Raw genomic sequence first — 19,873 nt, 5'->3', positions numbered from 1 at the left:
AAAAAAAAAAAAAAAAAAAAAAAAAATCACAGAATAGGGCAGCTCTCTATTACAGTGGGGACAGATTCTTAATTCTCCTGGACTAGAGAATAAAAATGAATCAAGAAGGAAGAAAACTAGCTGGGCTTGGTGGCTCATGCCTGTAATCCCAGACGTTTGGAGGCCGAAGCAGGAGGACTGCCAAGAGTTCAAACTCAGCCTGGGCTACACAGTGAATTCAAGGCCAGCCTGAAATAAGTAGCAAGATGTACTCTCAAAAACAAAAACAAACATCAGAAGTAGAAAAAAAAAACCAAACTCACCAAATGAAGAGGGACAGAGCTTTTCCTTGGAGTTTTGTTTTCCGCCCCCAGTGTCAGCAAGCTCTCCTTAAACTCTGAACAAAACCATTTTGATTCATCGGCCCCCAATGAGCCAATGCTTGAAAACTGACCCACTAGGGGCCAGCATTCGGTGTTAGGTATAGATGTGCCATGTTCTTTCAGAAGCTGTCACAGAATAAAAATGACTGCTATGGTCACTCAAATAATAGGAACACAAATGTCTAATACCTAAAAACATAGATTTCTGCTTTTGGAAAGCTTGATTGTAAATATTAGCAATGAATTTCAGGCCCATACATATGTATTTTTCTCCTTTTGAAAATATTTTTAAAATATGAAAAATATGCATTTATTAACATAGTTGGTGGCCAGAGACATGTTTCTTTCCAAAGTTTTTTGATTTGCACTAAAAGGACATAAAAGGCTCAAAACATATTTTAAAAGATTCATTTTAGTAGAAATGCTCAGATAAACTGTGGCAAGAGATTAAGGGCATGGTGAAGCGGGCTGGATAAGTGAATGTGACTTGTTAATCACGGAGATACAGAAACAATTCAGAAAATATTTGGAAATTTTGTCCACTTGTACATGCATCGAGTACTTTCCCAGAGGTTGGAGATGGCAAGAAAAATACAGTAAGCCATGGCTCCCGCCCCAATGGTGCTCATATTCTGAATGATGTTTGTTAATTTAATATGCACAATTTTCCTTAACACAGCTTGGGCATATTTATACACACACACACACACACACACACACACACACACACACACGCTGAAAAGCCCCAAGTTCTCAACTTCCTACCTTACTACAGCTTAGTGTAGGAGACAGAACTGAAGTGATAACTACACGAGCCAATTTGGACTGTGGGGCTCAAACCCCAATCATTCAGCTGCATGGTCTTGGATAAGGGCCTGTGCTGCGATGCACTGCGGTGCAGAGATCATCTGCTTGCCCTTCTGGGAAAGGAGCTGTGATTCAAAATGAATTACTACTGTGTCTGAAAAGTGGTCCGAGAGCTCCACAGGTGCTATTCGACTTTCTGGAAGATTATGAACATGCACAGTTGCTACTATTGGGCCTGCCTACACCATTAGCCCATAATCACTCATCCTTACAGAATATTTAACCATGTTCCTGGCTTTATTTTATATTCACTGCTTCATGTAATTTCTACACAGTTCTAACATAGGTAGTATAATTGGGGCTATAGCACCACTCCCCGCCACTCACCTGAACCTGGGCAATGCCCCACGGCCAACACCCTGACTGTTGTCCTAAGGCCTACTACCCAGGGGCAGAGACTGAAAAAAAATAAGACCCCTAGGCCAACCTCGGAAAATTCCAAAGTCCCAAACCAGGAAGCACACACACTTGATTCTCCAGCAAGACCTTCAGTAACTGTTCTTCACCTGGAGTTCTCTGAAGATTAATGCATATGTAATGCACCTCACATATCCAATTCCAAGTGAGTGAATTATGGGAAAGGATATGCACAGTACAGTTGACTTGACTCAGCACCCTGTCAATCATGCTCCGGAAGACCCAATGGGAGATGCTCTAGACCCTTTGCAACATTTTAAATTCTTAAGCCCAATGGCCTAATGCACTTCCATTTTTACTTTCTTATTTTCCACTGGCGTTGTGTCCTCTCACTCAGAGCGCACTGTCACCTGATTAAAATGGTTGCTTTTTCTTACTGTTGCGTGCCACTCATCAAACACAAGAATCTAGAAACCTGTCTGGGACCCCATTACCCACAGTATTAAGCCTGGGAGAGTTGTGATTAATATGCCCATTTTATAGATGATAAGAGAGGCAAGTTAAGGAACAAGTCAAGGTCACAAGGCTTGTATACAACAGGTCAGGATTTGAACTCAGGTATAGATATTTGTCCCCATAACCATGCACAGAGCCAGAGGGGACCACCCCTTGTCTGGGTCAAGCCATAAAAATGCCATCTCTGAAATGGTGCTCGTTTTAACCTCTGATCGTGTTAAAAAAAAAAATGGAAAAGATTTCATTAACAGTGAGACTTTCACATTATGTACAGGTAGACTATCCCAAATCCAAAAATCTGAAGTCCAAAATGCTCCAAAACCTGAAACTTTTTGAGCACAAAGATGATGTCACCGTGAGAAATTATACTTGACTTCATGAGTCACAATCAAAACAGCTATACTAAAAATACTGTATAAAGTTACTGTTAGGCTATGTATTTAAGGTGTACATGAGATAAATGAACTTTGTGTTTGGACTTGGGTCCCATCCCAAAGGTATCTCGTTATTGCACGGAGAAGTAGCACCCAGTTTGTGTCTCTTGATTCCCAGGAATGGACTCAAGGACAGGAGAGGTCAAGAGTAGGAAAGGTTTATTGAGAGAAAGCTCCTAAGAGAAAGGAGGGGGTCCCAAAAGTGGGTAGCTGCTGAGGGACTCTGTCCAAGGGCATTTTATACAGCAAAATCACAACTTGGGTAACTAAGGGTTAAACTACAATCAACTTACAGGATTCTGAGCATAGTCGCTTAACTAATATTGATCCAACAGGAAAGCGAGGCATACAGCAAGGGTATGTAGCGAGCATCATTAACTTTAGCTTATCTATAATTTCTAATGTAGAAAGAGCAACGGCATCCCCAGTTGGGATGCTCTGGTCACCCAACTATGTATGTGAGGCATCACCTGGGATCACTGGACTGGGTGGCTGCTAATTGAGTATAATCTCAAGCTGCTGTCTATCTCTCGGGAGGCCTGCAGGCCAGGCCAGTGCACCTGCACTCGAGGCCTGGCTCTCTTCGAATTTACCTCCAGCCCCAATTTTGCTGTGTCTCATCCTCCTGCATTGACTCCCTCGAGGGCCTGATCCCCTCTGACTGCCTATTCCTTCCTATCTAACTTAGCTGTCTGTAACGCACACAAATAGTCCAAAATCTTTAACAATCTGAAAGCCAGATCTTCTGGTATAAGTATTTTGGATCAAGTGATATACAATCTGTATATAATTTATGGAATAAGAGGTAAACTATTCTCTGTTCTTGTTTTACTTGCACATTAAAAAAATCCTTGATATACAAAGCAATCAAAATCTACAATACTTGTTTGAATGCAAAACCTCTATCTTCATTATAGGAAACGTAAAACCTACTAAAGGTAAAACAAAACAAAACCAAAAAACTACTGAAGGTAATATCTTTATGATATTTAGGAATCTGCTATTCCCTCCGAATTGTACTGGAAATATTGTGAAATCACTACCAAACTACACCATCATAAAGGAAAAAGGAGAAAGAATAGATAGTAAATTTTTTAAAAAAAATATTGAAAGTAAGAGTTCTTTTACCTTTCTAAGCCGAAAATGTCCCCAGTTATCTTTCTGACTTCCTTGAAAACGTCCAGGAGTTGAGCCAATAAGGTAAACCCTAAAATGAAATAAAACCCAAGTTATGGGATACAGTCATGTGCTTTGCCACCTTAAAAAAAAAATCACAAAATATACATGAGAGCTCATATAACCTCTACTTGTTCTAGGAGCCTATCCATTTCCTTGTGGTGCTTCCTCAACTGTAACCGATACTCTAAAAACTCATTTTCCCTCATGTAGAGGTACAAGATCCCAACAATGAATGTAATTGTACTGTATCCCTAAAATGTACCAATAAACTCAATTAAAGCTGAAAAAAAAAAACACCTCATTTTCCTGCAAACCAGGTGATGGTGGGACACAAAGGTGTGACATACCAGGCAAAGAACTCACTATATTTAGAGTACGCCAGAGGAGGTTCAGGGCTCTAAGATTCCCTGGCTGCCTCTCCAATGCCCGAGACCCATGAGGAGCGGACATGGAGCGAATCTGCTGGCGTCCTCTCCTTAGATCACGATGCAGAGCCCAATACCTCTCCACCTGCTCCCCAGCCCCTGAGCTCTAGACTTGTGAGTCTCTAAAGTTATGGACACCCTGGACTGGCAAGACGACACGTACTTTGTTTCAGAGAGATCATGCTCCTGGATGGTATCTATCCATTCTTGGAGGGGAGGGGCATTATAAGCCGTCAAGTAACTGATGAGATCAGCTTTAAAATGTGTTTTTGATTCTCCAGCTCTGTGTGTTCCATGGTCAATTCGTGGGTACAAGGGGCTCAGCCATATTCTGCAGGAGGAAAAAGACAAGCTTCAACACTCAGGAATGTAACTGATCGTGACAATACATCTCTACTGGCTATGCATACTCCTAAAGAGGCAAATTCTCAGCATGTATCTCCACGTGGAAAGTAGCGTGATTCTTAGGGAATGTGAAACAAATCTGATCACACTGCATCAGTGGCTTCTCATATTTGGAATCATGTTTGAATTATGTTTTACACATACATAGCTGTAGATTGTTAGCAAAGGGACTACACAGAGGTGGAGGAAGCAGCAAAAGAGCACTTTAGGGACAAGTGGGTGTAGCTCAGCAGTGGAGAGGTTGGCCCTGGGTTCGATCCCCAGCACTGCAAAGATCAAACAAAATGCCCTCCCCTCAAGAAAAGACAGGAAAGGAAGAAAAGGATAAACTGAATGTCCTGGCTTTTAACCTTTCTCAGCACGAACAGTGAGTGCCAGGAAGTACACAGGCCCTTCCTTACGAACCCTTGTGTTTTTTGGTGCCAGTCTTCACGGATGATGTTGGAGGTGTGGATGACGACCCGGAGGCCTTCTTCGTACAGTAATAACATCATTTTACTTCAAAAACAGAAAGGGGATCAAAAGTATCAACACGACTTCCCAATATGCAATACCTTTCTAATAAAAATGTAATAAATACACAAGTAATCAAAATACATGGTGAGTATTTAAATTTTAATAGTACAATAAAAGACACAATGTTATTAATCCACCCCCAAAATACTCTCCATCACCCTGAACACACTTATCTCATCATTCTTGTCGCTTTCTGAAGCAGTTTTAGAAGTCCTCTTTTGTGCCTTTACAAGGTGTGATTTAAAAAAAAAAAAAAAAAAAAAGAGGAGCCAGGGATGTAGCTCAGTGCCCCCCACCTCCCTAGTTAAGTGCAAGGTCCTGAGTTCGATTCCTGGTACCAGGGGGTGGAAAATGGTGAATGCTTGCTTGCTGAGTGCCATCCAAGGGAAAGGCAGGCTCATAAAAACACTACATGCAACATGTCTTCATCTACCTTATTCACTGGCTCTGGCACTAATGACTTCTGGTTCTTTCCAAAAGTCTAAATAAGCGCAAAAGGTAACTTTTTTGAATTGATTTAGGACACTGAGGCAGCCACAACAGTGTAGTTAAAGACACAAATGAGGACTTCCAGATCTATTTCAGAAGGTGGTAAGAATGATGGGATGTGTGTTCAAAGTGAGGGAGAGTATTCTGAAGGAGATTAACATCAGTGTGCTTTTTACTATAATAAAGAAAAAATTTAAACTTTTACCATATTTTTTGAACACAATTCAGAGATAGAGAAATTCTCAAACCCTTTTATTACCCAAACTTTTAACATTCCTAATTTCCCCTTTTACACATTATTGTTAGGGAATTCTGACAGGTAGAAAGCGACCTTCCAAAAATGCTCAGCACGCCTGGTGGTCGATGAACGTTCACCCCATTCTGTCTGCAGCAGTCCTGGCATTTCAAACCCCTCCGGCCTGGCCCCTACTACAAGTTCAACATCACGTTATTATTAATGGACAATGGGAGACTTGTCCAGGGTTTTTCCAAGTAGGGGCACAGCCTCTTGCTGTGGTGCATCTCACATGTTTTAACAACTGAAAGAGAATAAATCAAGAGTATACTGCATATATTTAAAGAAAGCACTGGCTCAGGAAACTTTGGTTTCAGTACATAGATATGTCCACATGCAGCACACTAAGACATATGACATATAGTATTTGGTTTTTTTAAGCTGGGATTGATTGAACTTAGGACCTTGTGCTTGTGAGGCAGTGGCACCACTGAGCTAAATCCCTATCCCTACGGTATTCCTTTTTCTTTTTCTTTTTTTGAGACAGGGTCTCACTATGTAGTTGAGACTGACCTAACTCATTATGTAGCCCAGGCTGATCTCGAACTCACAGGGATCCTCCTGCCTCAGCCTCCCAAGAGCTAGGATTACAGGCGTGTGCCACCACGCCCGGCTCCTACAGTACTTCTTATTGTGGGTTGCAACTAAAAAATTTACAAGATGCTTCTTCCTCTTAGACTGATTTTTCTGTATTCCACAGGTGACAGCCCAGTCTTCCCTTTGTTCCCCTGACAAGTGAGAGTGGTTAAAACCTTTCTTTTCTGGGGAAAGAGATCTTCCCCAGCCCCCTCATCATCACATCTCTTCTGTTCTTTCCAGTGAGAGAGACAGAGTAAGGGTTTTTCCATTTGAAGTCTGAAGACCCAAGTCCCATCTTTGTCATTTAGAAGCTGTATCACCCCAGCTGAGCCATGCAGTAACCCCAAATCTTTGCTTTTTACTTGGAACATGGAAGATCAAATCTCCCCACCCCCTGGGATTGCTGTAAATGAAATCAAAATGCTTTTTGTCAAATCTTAAACAGCTATTATCATGATTCCTTTAGTACCTTGCTTAACTGTGTAATCATATAAGATGATCTTTAATCTCCTGTTTATCTTATTACTTCAGTAACTTAGTTTTCTCTACTTGTCTTATCATTACTTCAATAATCTAGTTTTCTTTCCTTAACTAGTGCCACTTCTCAAGGTTGTAATTCTGTCTCTTATTTAACATTTTTCACTGCTGCTTAAAACTTACTGATGTAACTTAGCTCACATGTGACAAAAAACCCATGGGTTCTCCTCAAATAAGCAATCACATGACTACATACTATTTGGGCAGGGTAAAGCAAGCCTAAAAAGATGAAGTGCGGCAGGGGGTGGGGGAGCCAGGCATGGTGGCACAGGTCTCTAATCTCAGCATTCTGGGACACTAAGGCAGGATGATAGCAAGTTTTAGCCCAGCCTGGGCAACTCAGTGAGACTGTCTCAGAATTTTAAAAGGCTGGAAGTGTAGCTCAGTGAGAAGGCCCCGGGTTTAATCTCCAGGGCTGGGGAAAAAGGAAAAAAAAAAGGACACAAGAACAGAAAAGAGAATGAGATTTTTTTTTGTTTTGTTTTAGTTCTTGCCAAGATAAGAAATTAACCTAATCTAGCAAATAGTAAATTAATGCAGTGCTGGAGAAATGACAGCTGCTGAGCCATCTTCTTTCCAGTGAGGAAATGTCTCGCTGAGATCTGGGTGAATTTACACTCACGTTTGCCACATTAGCAGCTCATTATAATTAAGGATAAGCCAGTTATGGATTCATGCTATAAGCTTTACAAATACTTCCACTAATCAAGGCATCAGTCATCTGGAAAATCACGCACTAATGTCAGTCTTATTATACAAATAGAACTCTGAATTTAAAGGAAGCCATATTAATTTTCTTCATAGACTAAACAGGGTCGACAAGGCAGAACCTGGTAAGGAGGCAGGACCTGGGAATGGTGGCATGTGCCCGTAACCCCAACTACTTGGGAAACTGAGGCAGAAGGCCTGGAAGTTTGAGGCTAGTCTAGGAAGCTTAAGACTGTCTCATTAAAGAATTTAAGAAAGGGCTGGGGTGTGGCTCCGTGGTACAACACTTGGCTAGCATGTGTGAGGCCCTCGATTCCATCCCCAGCACAGCAAAACACAAAATAGGTAGAGAAGGGGAAGGAGTGGGGTCTCCCCTGAAGAAGTCGGATCCACCGTACTGTCTGAGCAGTGGGGGTGGCAGGAGGCCACTTCCCAAATGTGAAGCTAGGCCCACAAAGGGGACTGTTGGGTCCCTACATGCCAGCACTGTTCTCAGCCATCCAGACAAGGACGACTTTCCCATTTTACAACCGCGGAATCTGTAGCTTCAGGAAGTTGTCCAGGTCACAGGGCAATCCCATGCAGAGCCTGCTGGAGTCACACACGTCGTCAATGTGCTACCATCACTATGAACAGCTTTGACGGTGCTGCTGGTGGCAAGAATGGGCATTTGATGGTACTGGGGAAGAAGATTGGGGAAAACAGAGTCTTTGCAAGAAAGAGACCAGTTAGAAGTAGGTGGAAAGTGGCGTATACTGTGCACCGTGACTCACTCCTTCCAGCTTGCAGAGTGACATTTGCCTTTCAGCTGCTTCGTCCTTTTCCTTCCATCTATTCTAAGGTCTTCAGAGATAACTGTTCCCAGCCCAAGGAGGGCGGTGCTATGGTTTATACAGCAGATGTTCCCCCAGAGCCTCACGCACTCGTACGTGGGGCTTTTGGAAGGTGAATGGATTACAGGGGCTCACAATTTGACTTGCTGCTGGGTGAGGTCAGAAGAGGTGGCCAATGGGGATGGGGCCTGGAAGGGTTTATCTCCCGCTCCAGCTCCTCCCTTCTCTCTTTGGTTCCCCTGCCATGCCATTTTGCCTTGGAGCCAGCCGACTCTGGACTGAAATCTTTACAAACTGTGAGACAAAATAAAGTTTTCTTTTACATTGTGGGTGCTGGACATTGTGTCCCAGCCATGAGAAAGTGACTAAGGTTGCGGGGGCTCTTGCCATCTTAAAACTCTGTGAGATAAACCACAGGTTTGTACGGTGTGCTATAGAAACTGGACAGAACAGCTGATCCTTGCCAGACTGTGAGCTTCAGGAGGCCAGGCCTGCATCTTGGTTATCTCCATGTGCTATGCGTCCCCCAGCTCAGGTATGAGCCACTGAGATCGCCTCAGGCTCTTGCTGCCAGCTCCACCCTGCAGGCTGCGAAGACAGCTTATGTCCCACTGCCACGAGCTGGAAGGACTTTCTCCTCCTTTCCTCTTGACTCATCTGTGGTTAACTTCTCCTACCAAAAGACAAAAAGCTGCAGGGACAAAAACTATCTTCCTGTGTGTGACTCAAGAGCATAAGAGGTATTTAATGAATACTTTGTAAAACAAGAAGCAACCAGAAGTAGTTTCAAGATGTGAGCTTGGGATACTGGCATTTCAACAAAATGTAAATACAGATTCTTTCTAGTTGGGAAACGTTCTATTAAGTGTATTTCCTGGAGAATTTTAAACTTTGAATTAAAAACTGTTAGATGTTAGGGCATAAGGCTGGGTGAGCAAACAAGAATGAACTTAAAGTTAAAATAAATGAGTTCTATTCCTGTCTCCGGCCAAGCAAAATCAGCTTGCTTACTCTGGGCCTCAGTTTTCCGATCTATAAAATTAAAAGGACCAAAAAATATGCATGCACGCATGAGAAAATTATTCTAAAGGAGCTGTCTTAAACTGGGCTGGCTAGTCCTCAAGCTGACAACTTTTGGTAAAATAGTTTTCCTTTCTACTGTACTGTGGAGATGACCATCAGCGTGCTATTAGATGCAGCTCATGCTTCTCCAAATCAGAACTTTGTAGAAGAAAGGGCGCCTACAGGCACAATACTGTGAGACAGGAGACTAGGACTTGGCAAAGCTGGCCGGGGAAGCAGGCATGATCTGTTAATTACAAAATCCCAAAACACAGGTGCAGAACAGTTCCTGAAGTCCTGCATGTGGACTTCTCCTGAGAACTTGAGTAGGTCCTCAAGTGGATGGCCTACACCTGACATCAGCCTGAGGCATGGGAAATACAGAAAGAACAGTCCACACTGAGTTTTTGCCATTGTGTTGTCTCTTACAGAAGGGTGTACTTGTTTTCTTACATTTACCTGGCCCAAACTTGCTCTGCAGAGCCTTTTTGTTTTTCCCCTACCTTTACTACAACTTTGCTACTGTTTGTGCTTGTCTTGACCAATTCTTTGCTCAAGACAAAACAACAACAACAACAACAAAAAAACAACAAAACTAGAAACTAGAAACCCAAAATCTGGGGTGGGAACTGCACATGTCGAAGCATCAATAATCACAAGGACCATATAGCCCTAATCTATTCCTTCCAAGCCAGGTACACAAGTCCTGAACAGAAGGCAGATGCTTCAGAATCAGAGGTTTATACTTTTTTCATGCCGAGAGCCAGAATCTCAGTATTAAATATTAAAGCCTAATATTAGAGAACAACTCCATTCAATCCACTACTGATAGTTTGTTTTTTTTCCTTCTCTCAGCAAAATGATCACACATTAGTCTCTGTAAGGGCATTTTTGCAATACTATGCTTTGATGTGTTAAAATCATATCCTCCCCACTTCATAAAAGTTGCTTACGTGTGGTGTGTTCCAAATGCAATATCCAACTTCGCCTAGGATGAAAAAGAAGTCATTTATTTAAAAGGAAAAAAAAGCCTCAATAATATTCCTATCTATTGGAAAATTTTAAAAGGGTAAACTTAAAACAAAACAAAACTGTGTCTACTGCCCTCTACTGATAGCTTTTATTGTAGCATCTAGTGAGGCTCATAAAATTTGGTTCTCCAGAATGATTTAATATCACCGTATTTTAAATTACAGTAATTAGGAGTTAGAAATTTAATTTCCTTAGTTGTCAAAAAGCTAATAAAACAAATTTGATTCCACACAAAGGTTTAAAATTAGGTGTCTGGCTTGTTATAGAAGAACTTAATATACAGTTTCCAGAGCTTATTTAAAAGAAACATTGAATGTGATGCCAACATAAAGGTGATAAATAAAAATAGAAATTTTCTTAGACTGAAGACATAGCAAGTGCTGAAAAATAGAGACATTAAATCCATTTCTGTCTTCAAGTAATCTCTTTATGAACAAATGGAGGGCATGTGGAGAAGCAAAATGTTTTACCAGGATTTAGGACAGTAAGATCTTGGTGGAGAAGGTGTGAGCTCTGGAAGAAAAGAAATCCTGTCTTCACAAGTTAATATGACTTTGAAAAACACCTCTTTTTATGCCTCAGCTCTCTCTTCTTTAAAACAGGGTGTTGTTAGCTGGGTGTGGTCGTGCACACTAATCCCAACACCCTGAGAGGCTGTGGCAAGAAGATCACAAGTCCAAACCCAGCTGGTGCAATACAGGGCGACCTAGTCTCAAAAAAGGTGGAGGAGTCTGGGGATGTAGCTCAGTGAGAAGGCTCTGGGCTCAATGTCCAGTTCTACCCCCAAAATATTAAGACTTAATCATCAGGAATCAATAAGAAAATACATATAAAAGGGGGCCAGCATACAGTAAGCTCTGTACACAGTAACAATCAGTACTACATACTCCACCCACCTACCCCGACAGAAGAGGGGGACAGTAACGGGCACTGGGACACACATGGGTACAACAGGCCCCGCTGAAAGACGCCTCCCGACCGGAAGTCCAGGTGACTGCACTCTTTCTCTTGTGTTTGGGGATGCCAACAACCAGTGTGTGCTCGTGGGCTCTGGCCATGGGGGAGAGAGCTGGGAACTGATTTTCATGGCTTTAAAATTACAAAATTAGAAGGAAGACTCACTTTGTAAGCTGATACTTAGCTGAGAAAGAGCAGTAGGCCAAAGACCTGGCTTTTTTTCTGTACGAGTTACATGTTTTGTGGGCAAGTTGAAGCACAAAAAACAGATACCTGATGAATGCTTTTGGTGGGCTAATGCACCAAATTCTTTAAAACTCTGTGATGAAGAGCATTAGTAATCCTTTCCAAATGTAAGAAATTAGGCTTAAACAATTCGACTCAAGCGACAAGAACAGAATGACACAGTGCTATGGGTTAAATGTTAAGTGCCACCCCCATTCATACATTGTTCCAACCCTCAATGTGATTGGGAGAGAGGAACTTCTAGAGTTAAAGAAAGACTCGTGTGTGTATAATCAATTGTGAATAGTGTTCTCATAAGAAAAGACACACGAACGGTTACATGGGCCCCCTACCTCGCTCTGCTAAGCGTGGACACCATGTGACAGTGGCCATCCACAAGCCAGAAAAGGGGCCCTCCCCAGGACCCAAATTGTCCTGCAGCTTGACCTTAATTTCCTACTTTCTAGAACAGTGAGGAATAAATGTGTTAAGCTGCACAGGAAAAAAGTCACCCAGGTGTCTTGTTAAAACCCAGGCAGCCTGACCCTGGCTACTACCATAAGGTCTCAATCTCCACCCAGCCTTGGCCCCCACATCTGCAAAGTGGGGAAAAATGTTACCATCCCGATTCTTTGACTAATGTGCTTCTGCTGCAGTGACACAGTGCTGCTAGCAAAACTCAAGAATTTATCCTAAAAATGAGATATAAAGGCATTTCAAAGGGTAGGGCCACCCTTTTGTACCTGGAACTAGGGTTGAGCCCTGCACACAGCTCTTGGCGCCTTTCGCCCTCTAGTGGCTGATTCAGAGCTTGTTACCAAGAGCAGGGACTGCTAAACTTTTCAGTACAGATTGCACTTGGAAACAAGAACCCCCGCCCTCTATGCCCCCACCAACCAGGAACCAAACTCAGGAACTTGTGCTTGCGAGGCAGGTGCCACGCCACTGAGCTAAATCCCCTGCTTAAAACAATCACCGTTTTTCAGGATTCCTTTTCTATTAGCCACTTGTTGTTGGGAACACACACAGTGGCATTTAGGTGCCTGCTGAGCACAGGTAAACCTCTGTGCAGAAGATGAGCCACATGTTGGGTGGATGGATGAAGGCGTATTTGGAAGCCACAGTTACAGAAAGTGCAGTGGGTTAAATGAGGAAAGATATTTTAGGGTATGTTTAAAGCTGATCTGACTGAGCTCTCACACTGCTTTAATCTTAAACACACATATCATTTACACTTGGAACAAGAGTGATAAAATGTGAGTTGAAATTCTTAAATCTTGCATGACTGAAGAAAAGAAGAACCTAGAAGGAAAACAGCAAATAAACGAAGCCTGGGAACCATGTCTCTGTATTATAAGAGCAGAAATCTTGAGCCAATCTCACCAAGTTGACAACAAAGAGAATACAGTTATAAAAGTATTTTTTGCCATGTTTTCTCATGAATAGACCACTAATCCCACTAAAAGGAACATGAAAAGATGAATGTTCCACCAGCTAATTCATAACCACCATTTCTACAAATGCAAAAAATTCTTCTGAATTCCTTTTCTTTTCATTTCACCTGCTTTGTGCTCAAAATGACGCATGAAATAAGAGATTGTTCAAGATTCAGAAGTTCAAGATTTATTTGGTCACAATGTAGGCTGACTACCAAGTTCGAAGAGAAAATTATGGGAGACCACAGAGAACCTGCGCAATAGTTTTTCAGTATGTGTCCTTTCTTTTCTACTTTGCATTGGTTCCAGCAAAGTAAGCAGATATATCTATTGTGAAACCATTCACTGGGCTTGGATCACATGTAGTGTGTGAGTTGCTAAAATTTCTTAACAGGCTTTAAGCTATGCGTCGCTCCAGTATAGACCTCAGGTGCAGCAAATGTGAAAAAGAGCTGAAGATGATGGCTAAAGTATCAATAGCAGCAAAGGCCTGCGGCCGCTGCATTATAACCAGAGGCCCTACTCGGTGCTGGTGCTCAGGTGTGGAGAGGCACAAGCAGTCAGTTCTGTTGGTGCCCATCTGTAATCCCTGCACTCTAGGAGGCTCAGGTAGGAGGATTGTAAATTGGAGCCCAGCCTGAGAAACTCAGCAAGAACTTGTCTCAAAATAAAAAATAGAAATGGCTGGGGACGTAGCTCAGTGTGAAGGGGCTTAGGTTCAATCCCCAGTACTTTAAAAAAAAAAAAAAAAAGTACCCAGACAAAAGAGCTGCAAACAATACTAGTGGGAAGGGAAAAGACATGGATCCATGCTGCATGGAGCACAATTGATGAATGCTGAATGCTTACACCTGGAAAAGAGAGACTTGAGGGACAGGATAGATTATTCTGAATATAGGAATCATTGGCAAGTGGAGAGAGATTTACTTCATGGGTTCAGAGGAGGAAAAAAAATTAGGACCAATGGGTGGAAGTTACAAGCATGGAGACGTTTAAAGTTAAGATAAAGAAATGTGGGAGACTGCCTGCAAGACAGCTGGCTGCTTGCATTGCAGTTCCCTGAGCGAAGGAGTTGCTATGTTGTAAGTTCTGATTGGCCGTGATCGGCTGCCATCTTATGGCATTATTTATAATAACTATTTTGTAGAGCTGAGTTTCGCTTTCCAGAAAAAGCACCTGTTTCTTGTAAATCATGTGTATTCTGTGGAGCCATAATTGTGGCCTTGTACAGTTATCCTTGAGATTGTTTTTCATCCTTGAAGTTGTTTTTACTTTCATATTATTGCCTGATATAAGTGTGAGAGCCGTCTGGCAGATAGTAGTAGTAGTAGTAGTAGTAGTAGTAGTAGTAGTAGTAGTAGTAGTAGTAGTAGTAGTAGTAGTAGAAGTAGTATTAGAAGTAGAAGTAAAAGAAGAATAAAGAAGAAATCTGTTTGAATCTGAGCATGACTCAGTGTGTTTACTCTCGATGAATCCTCTCAGGTTTGGGGCCTGCTGGCAGGACCCTGACATCGCGGCTCGCGACAAGTGGCGCCCGAACAGGGACCTGAAGGATAACCGAGGGTCCGGACCCAGGTAGGCTCTAAAGAGAGAGTGACAATGCTCCGAGGGACAACGGCCGCACCTGATCCTCGCGGTAAGTAAGCTGAGACCCCACGAAGGGTAGCTGAAGGAGTTGATCCTATAAGTTTAAAAGGTAAAAATATGGGACAAGTAACCTCCCAAGAAAAAATAGCTAAGAGCATACAGATAGTCCTAGATACATTAGGAATCAAGTTAAAGAAGAAAGAATTGAAAACATTTGTAGAAGCACTAGATAGTATTTGTCCTTGGATTTCTAATGAGGAAATAATTGATATCGGAGTCTGGGAGAGGGTTAAAAGACAAATTAATCAAACACTCCTGCATAGACAACACTTTTTCTTTCTGGGCCATAATTTCTGCGGCCCTGAGTCACAGGCCAAAAGCACAAATAATGCAAGCAATTAATGAAGTGGAAAAAACTCTGGGGGAAGAGAGGGAAAAACGCAGCCGAACCTCTCAAATGCCCTCAGAGGCGGGAGATAAAGAGGAAAAATTGAAACCAGAGGAAAAATTGAAATCTCTCTTAGAAAAGAGATCTCCCCCCATAACTCCCAGCACTCCGCATATGGAAGAATGGCCACCCGACCCTGAGAGGGGGTCGTCTTGGCCCACGCAGAAGGAGACACCTAATGATTTATGCGGGGCCAACCCCTCCGATAGAACTTTAAAATCAAAGGCTTTAGCAACTCTAGTTGAAGGAAGAATAGCCTCTCTCTCTATTGCAGGGGAGTCCTACACCCCTCTGCAGAGGTGCCTCCATAGGGCTCTGGAGGCAGGGGAAGATGTCCCTAAAGAGCTCTTTCCCATAATTGAAGTTCAGGGACCCCAAGGGCCAATTAGAGAACATCGCCCTCTTGAATTTAAGTTGGTAAAAGAATTAAAAACTGCTGTGAATCAGTATGGCACTGCAGCTCCTTTCACTTGTGCTATCCTGGACTCCATTGCTGGATCCTGGCTAACACCAAGTGACTGGATTGCGGTCTACCGTGCAGTTCTTTCAGGGGGAGATTTCCTCCTGTGGAATTCCTATTACTCCGAGCAATGCAAGGCGGCTGCCATCCGCAATGCTAATGCCGGAGCTATCATGGCAAATTATGACATGCTTATGGGAGAAGGATTGTTCGAAAGCATGCAAGCCCAAATTGGCTATGCACCCCCAGCTGGGGAAGGGGTTTTTGCTTGTGTTTTTCCACAGAATGCTAATCAATCATGGTGGATCCCGTAGCATTTTATCAAACAGATTAACGCAAGCCGTGAAAAGGACCAAAGACAATCTTCCGGTGTTATTTTGTGGGATGTTGTTACAGACTCTGTTAATCCCTTAAAGATAAACATTGTGAAGCCTCCTCCTAAGAGCTAATTCTTCCTGCTTTTCCATCTTATGTGCTTTCTCATACTTTGCCTATCATATTATTTGTTACATCCACAAATAGAAGGTTAATAGTAAATGAGACAGAAAAATATTAGGAAAGCTATAAGTAAGAGTTATGCTTTTGCATCTTGTTAAAAAACAGGTAAAGAAAGATATACAAGACCAGAAGCCCTAAGTATATAGAGAAGGTGTATGGAAATCATATAAAAAGGTTTACATTTACAGTCAAGAAGAGCTTTCATTCCTTTAACCCTAATTCTACAAGAGATCTCTGTTAAGTTTGATCTACAAAAATTTTGACTAGTCATAACTAAAAGATTTTATAATTCAATTGGCCAAAACCATCTGAATGCACTCGTTAAAATTGTCTTATATGTTTGTCTGTCTTAAGTGTTATATGTTTGCTCTAAATGTTCAAAGATGTTTGTATGTTCTTGATCAAAATGACGTCAAATATAAATAGATTGTTGATTTCTACAACCTGGCTTTATAGGATCAAATAAAAAAAATTAAAATATAAGTAAATATAAATCTTTAAGTTTGGATACGCTCCCGTCGGTGAATAAAGAAGCAGCTGCTCAGAAAATTTATTCTGATCTTTGTTCACTAATGGGAGCCACCAAAATAATTTTTTATAGCCTTATAAAAAGATATATCTTGTTAAATATGTTGTTGGGAATATTTTGTTGGTTATCAAAGGTCTGAATTGTAGAAATGTTATTGTAATATGTTTCTGATGGTTATTTTCTGTATAAGAATTCATATAATTATAATAATTACTGCTACCTTTTCTGGTATACAAAATGTTTTGCACTCATATTGTTTGACCATGCAGGTTTTCCAGCATATTGTTTATGAGAATAACCTTTTGGTCCAGGTATTCTCCCTTCTCTTCTGCTCCACCTACTTATGGTTACAGGTACATTTATAGACCCACCACTATCCCTGAACAGCTTGAAGCTGGGTTTCCACTGAGGAGACCAGATTGGGACCCCAACACTGGAGCAACAGAGAGAACTCAAGGATGTGTCTTGGTGCACAAGCAGAGACTTTATTGTCCAGAACAAGGATTCATTGGAACTGGTTTGGCTATATTTCAGCAACGAATGGACTTATTAAATGAAGAAGTTGAAGGATTATGATTACATACTCGACTGGACTGTGATCCCAGGTTTCAACAACTCTGTCTTACTCCCTTTCCTGTCAAAAACCATTCTGAGGAAGTTAAACGGCTCTCATCATTGTTACGAGGGTCTTGGAATCGGATATTTTTAAATCTAACCAATCAGTTATCATTAGATATTGAAATTCTGTCTGGTGTTCATGCTAATCCTACTTGGCTTGATTTTGATTTTGTTACAGAAATTTGGGAAAATTTGAAAAAATTGTTTTCGCCTTCATGGATTGTTATTTGGCTTATTGCTATTGCTGTTATGATTGGGTTATGTATTATGGGTTACTGCATGTATCGATACTGGATGCGTTCTCAGTTTAAGTATGATCGGCTTGTTATGGCTGTGCAGGCTTCTATGGAAGGTGATGCAGAACGTGCGTCCATTTATTTGGCACAAGCACGATCCGTTTGAAACCCCACTCGCTAATAGAGTTCCAGTGACGGGTAAGGATGAGGACCTTTCCTACCAACCTAAGACAGGTGCCCCCGCTTGATCGTGGGTTAACCGAAGACGGGTAAGGAGGAAAGCTACCCTCACCGCCTAAGACAGGACTCTATCAGTTTGAACGTCATCTTGGACGTTCACAGAGAAATGGGGGAATTGTGGGAGACTGCCTGCAAGACAGCTGGCTGCTTGCATTGCAGTTCCCTGAGCGAAGGAGTTGCTATGTTGTAAGTTCTGATTGGCCGTGATCGGCTGCCATCTTATGGCATTATTTATAATAACTATTTTGTAGAGCTGAGTTTCGCTTTCCAGAAAAAGCACCTGTTTCTTGTAAATCATGTGTATTCTGTGGAGCCATAATTGTGGCCTTGTACAGTTATCCTTGAGATTGTTTTTCATCCTTGAAGTTGTTTTTACTTTCATACTATTGCCTGATATAAGTGTGAGCCGTCTGGCAGAGAGTAGTAGTAGTAGTAGTAGTAGTAGAAGTAGTATTAGAAGTAGAAGTAAAAGAAGAATAAAGAAGAAATCTGTTTGAATCTGAGCATGACTCAGTGTGTTTACTCTCGGTGAATCCTCTCAGGTTCGGGGCCTGCTGGCAGGACCCCGACGTCGCGGCTCACGACAAGAAAGACATTTCCAACCATGGGAGGCTCCCACAAATGGACAGGGTATCTTAGGAAGTGTTTAGACCGAGGCCAGACAAATACCTCCTGGCGATGCTGGGGGAAGGATCACTACACTGGGTGGGAAGGTGGGCTAAAGGTCTCCAGTTCCTCCCAACTCTCAGACTGACCATGAGGCCAAGTGGCAACAGGAGGCTTACCTGGCACAGGGAAATGTTGGCATAAGGCTTTGCCTGCGCATGCAAATGCGCCTTAGCTTCTCGTTTATCACCATGTACGAGCAGGATTGGTTTCTTCCTGAAAAGTGACACAAGTGTTTAAGATGCATCATTCATGAAGCTGAACTTTCGCCTCTCTGAGGAATGCTGGTCTCCTTACCACTAGACATTTGCTTCTGGCTGTTGTGGTGGCCGAGTACAGGGCCCCACACACAGCTTCGGGCGGGAGATGCTCATTCACTAGCTGTGCTTGCTACCCTTGTAAAGGGACCCTGTGGCCTGATCCCGAAGGCTGCTGTAACAGAGGAGCTGAGACTCAACAAGTAATCGAGCAATTACCTTCTTTGGTCCAAAGTAGTACATAGGAACCTTGGTGTTAATATATTTGAGACCAAATGGATTAAAGATACACAGTCATCACTGTACATACAGAATTGTTTTGGATCAAGCAATGGATTCACTCTGGCCTTCTATTTACCAGTTCCTACTAATTGCTCTGGATACTGCGAAGGAATTAGGATATGATAGAAAACAGGCCCAAGCCCACAGCACAGTGCAGATTTATTAACAGGTTGTTAGATTCTAATGAACCACAGCCCAAAGTACATTGCCACTTAAAAAATTCCAAAGACTATATAAGAAGACTCTTCAGGAAAAGATTAAAAAAGCTTTTAAGGGATTCTTGATCTTCAATTAATTCAAACAAAGATGATCCTTGGAAATCAATGTATCTTTTTACAAGCTCTCCTAACACAACAAAAATTGGATTTTTCTTCAACAAGCAATCAAGAAGATAAACAACTGCAGCCACTTTCACATTTATCAATTACGCTGCAGAAGGATTCTCTGCCACACATGAAGGGGCAACACTCAACTACAAAGAAACACCGTAGGAAATGCAATTTCAGTACTGATGCCTTATGCCCATGTAAGTTTTATTGAAAATTCTCAGATAAAACAAAATTACGAAGCACACCTTCCTAACTACTTGAAAAAAAAAAGGGTGACGGCTAGAACAGCAGCATAGAGAGTAATGTAAGAAATATTCATGCATGCCTTCTGCAAAGAAATGTTACTGGACCATAAAATCCTAAAACAATAACAGATTAATAAAGGTTGAGGTCTTCATTTAATTCCTTCAAATTTATGGGTTCTGTGAAGTATTATAAAAAGGCAGCATCCACACAATGCAGTGAGTTACAAACCTTCCTGAGTTGGAATTTTTTTTTTTTTTTTTTTT

At 41.8% G+C, this 19,873-nt stretch overlaps 1 protein-coding gene across 4 annotated transcripts in view; it reads right to left on the bottom strand.

The window, feature by feature from the left end:
• Tdp1 (tyrosyl-DNA phosphodiesterase 1) overlaps positions 1–19,873 on the bottom strand; it is a 75,457-nt gene that overhangs the window by 44,923 nt on the left and 10,661 nt on the right. For all 4 annotated transcript variants that reach the window (XR_778715.3, XM_033766756.1, XM_010616286.3 and 1 more), the window contains exons 5-10: positions 18,616–18,712; positions 10,518–10,552; positions 4,951–5,043; positions 4,304–4,471; positions 3,665–3,743; positions 303–488 (exon numbers count right to left, since the gene is read on the bottom strand). Coding sequence is in view for 3 of the 4 variants with exons in the window: in XM_033766756.1 (XP_033622647.1) it covers positions 303–488; positions 3,665–3,743; positions 4,304–4,471; positions 4,951–5,043; positions 10,518–10,552; positions 18,616–18,712 (658 nt within the window). In the remaining variant the exon portion in view is untranslated. The remainder of the gene's footprint in view (positions 1–302; positions 489–3,664; positions 3,744–4,303; positions 4,472–4,950; positions 5,044–10,517; positions 10,553–18,615; positions 18,713–19,873) is intronic.

This window comes from Fukomys damarensis, unplaced genomic scaffold, assembly GCF_012274545.1.
Source record: "Fukomys damarensis isolate Sample0158 unplaced genomic scaffold, DMR_v1.0_HiC HiC_scaffold_21, whole genome shotgun sequence".
Classification (NCBI taxonomy): Eukaryota; Metazoa; Chordata; class Mammalia; order Rodentia; family Bathyergidae; genus Fukomys; species Fukomys damarensis.
Note: the sequence above shows the minus strand (reverse complement) of the source record. Positions and strands in the feature narration are given on the sequence as shown.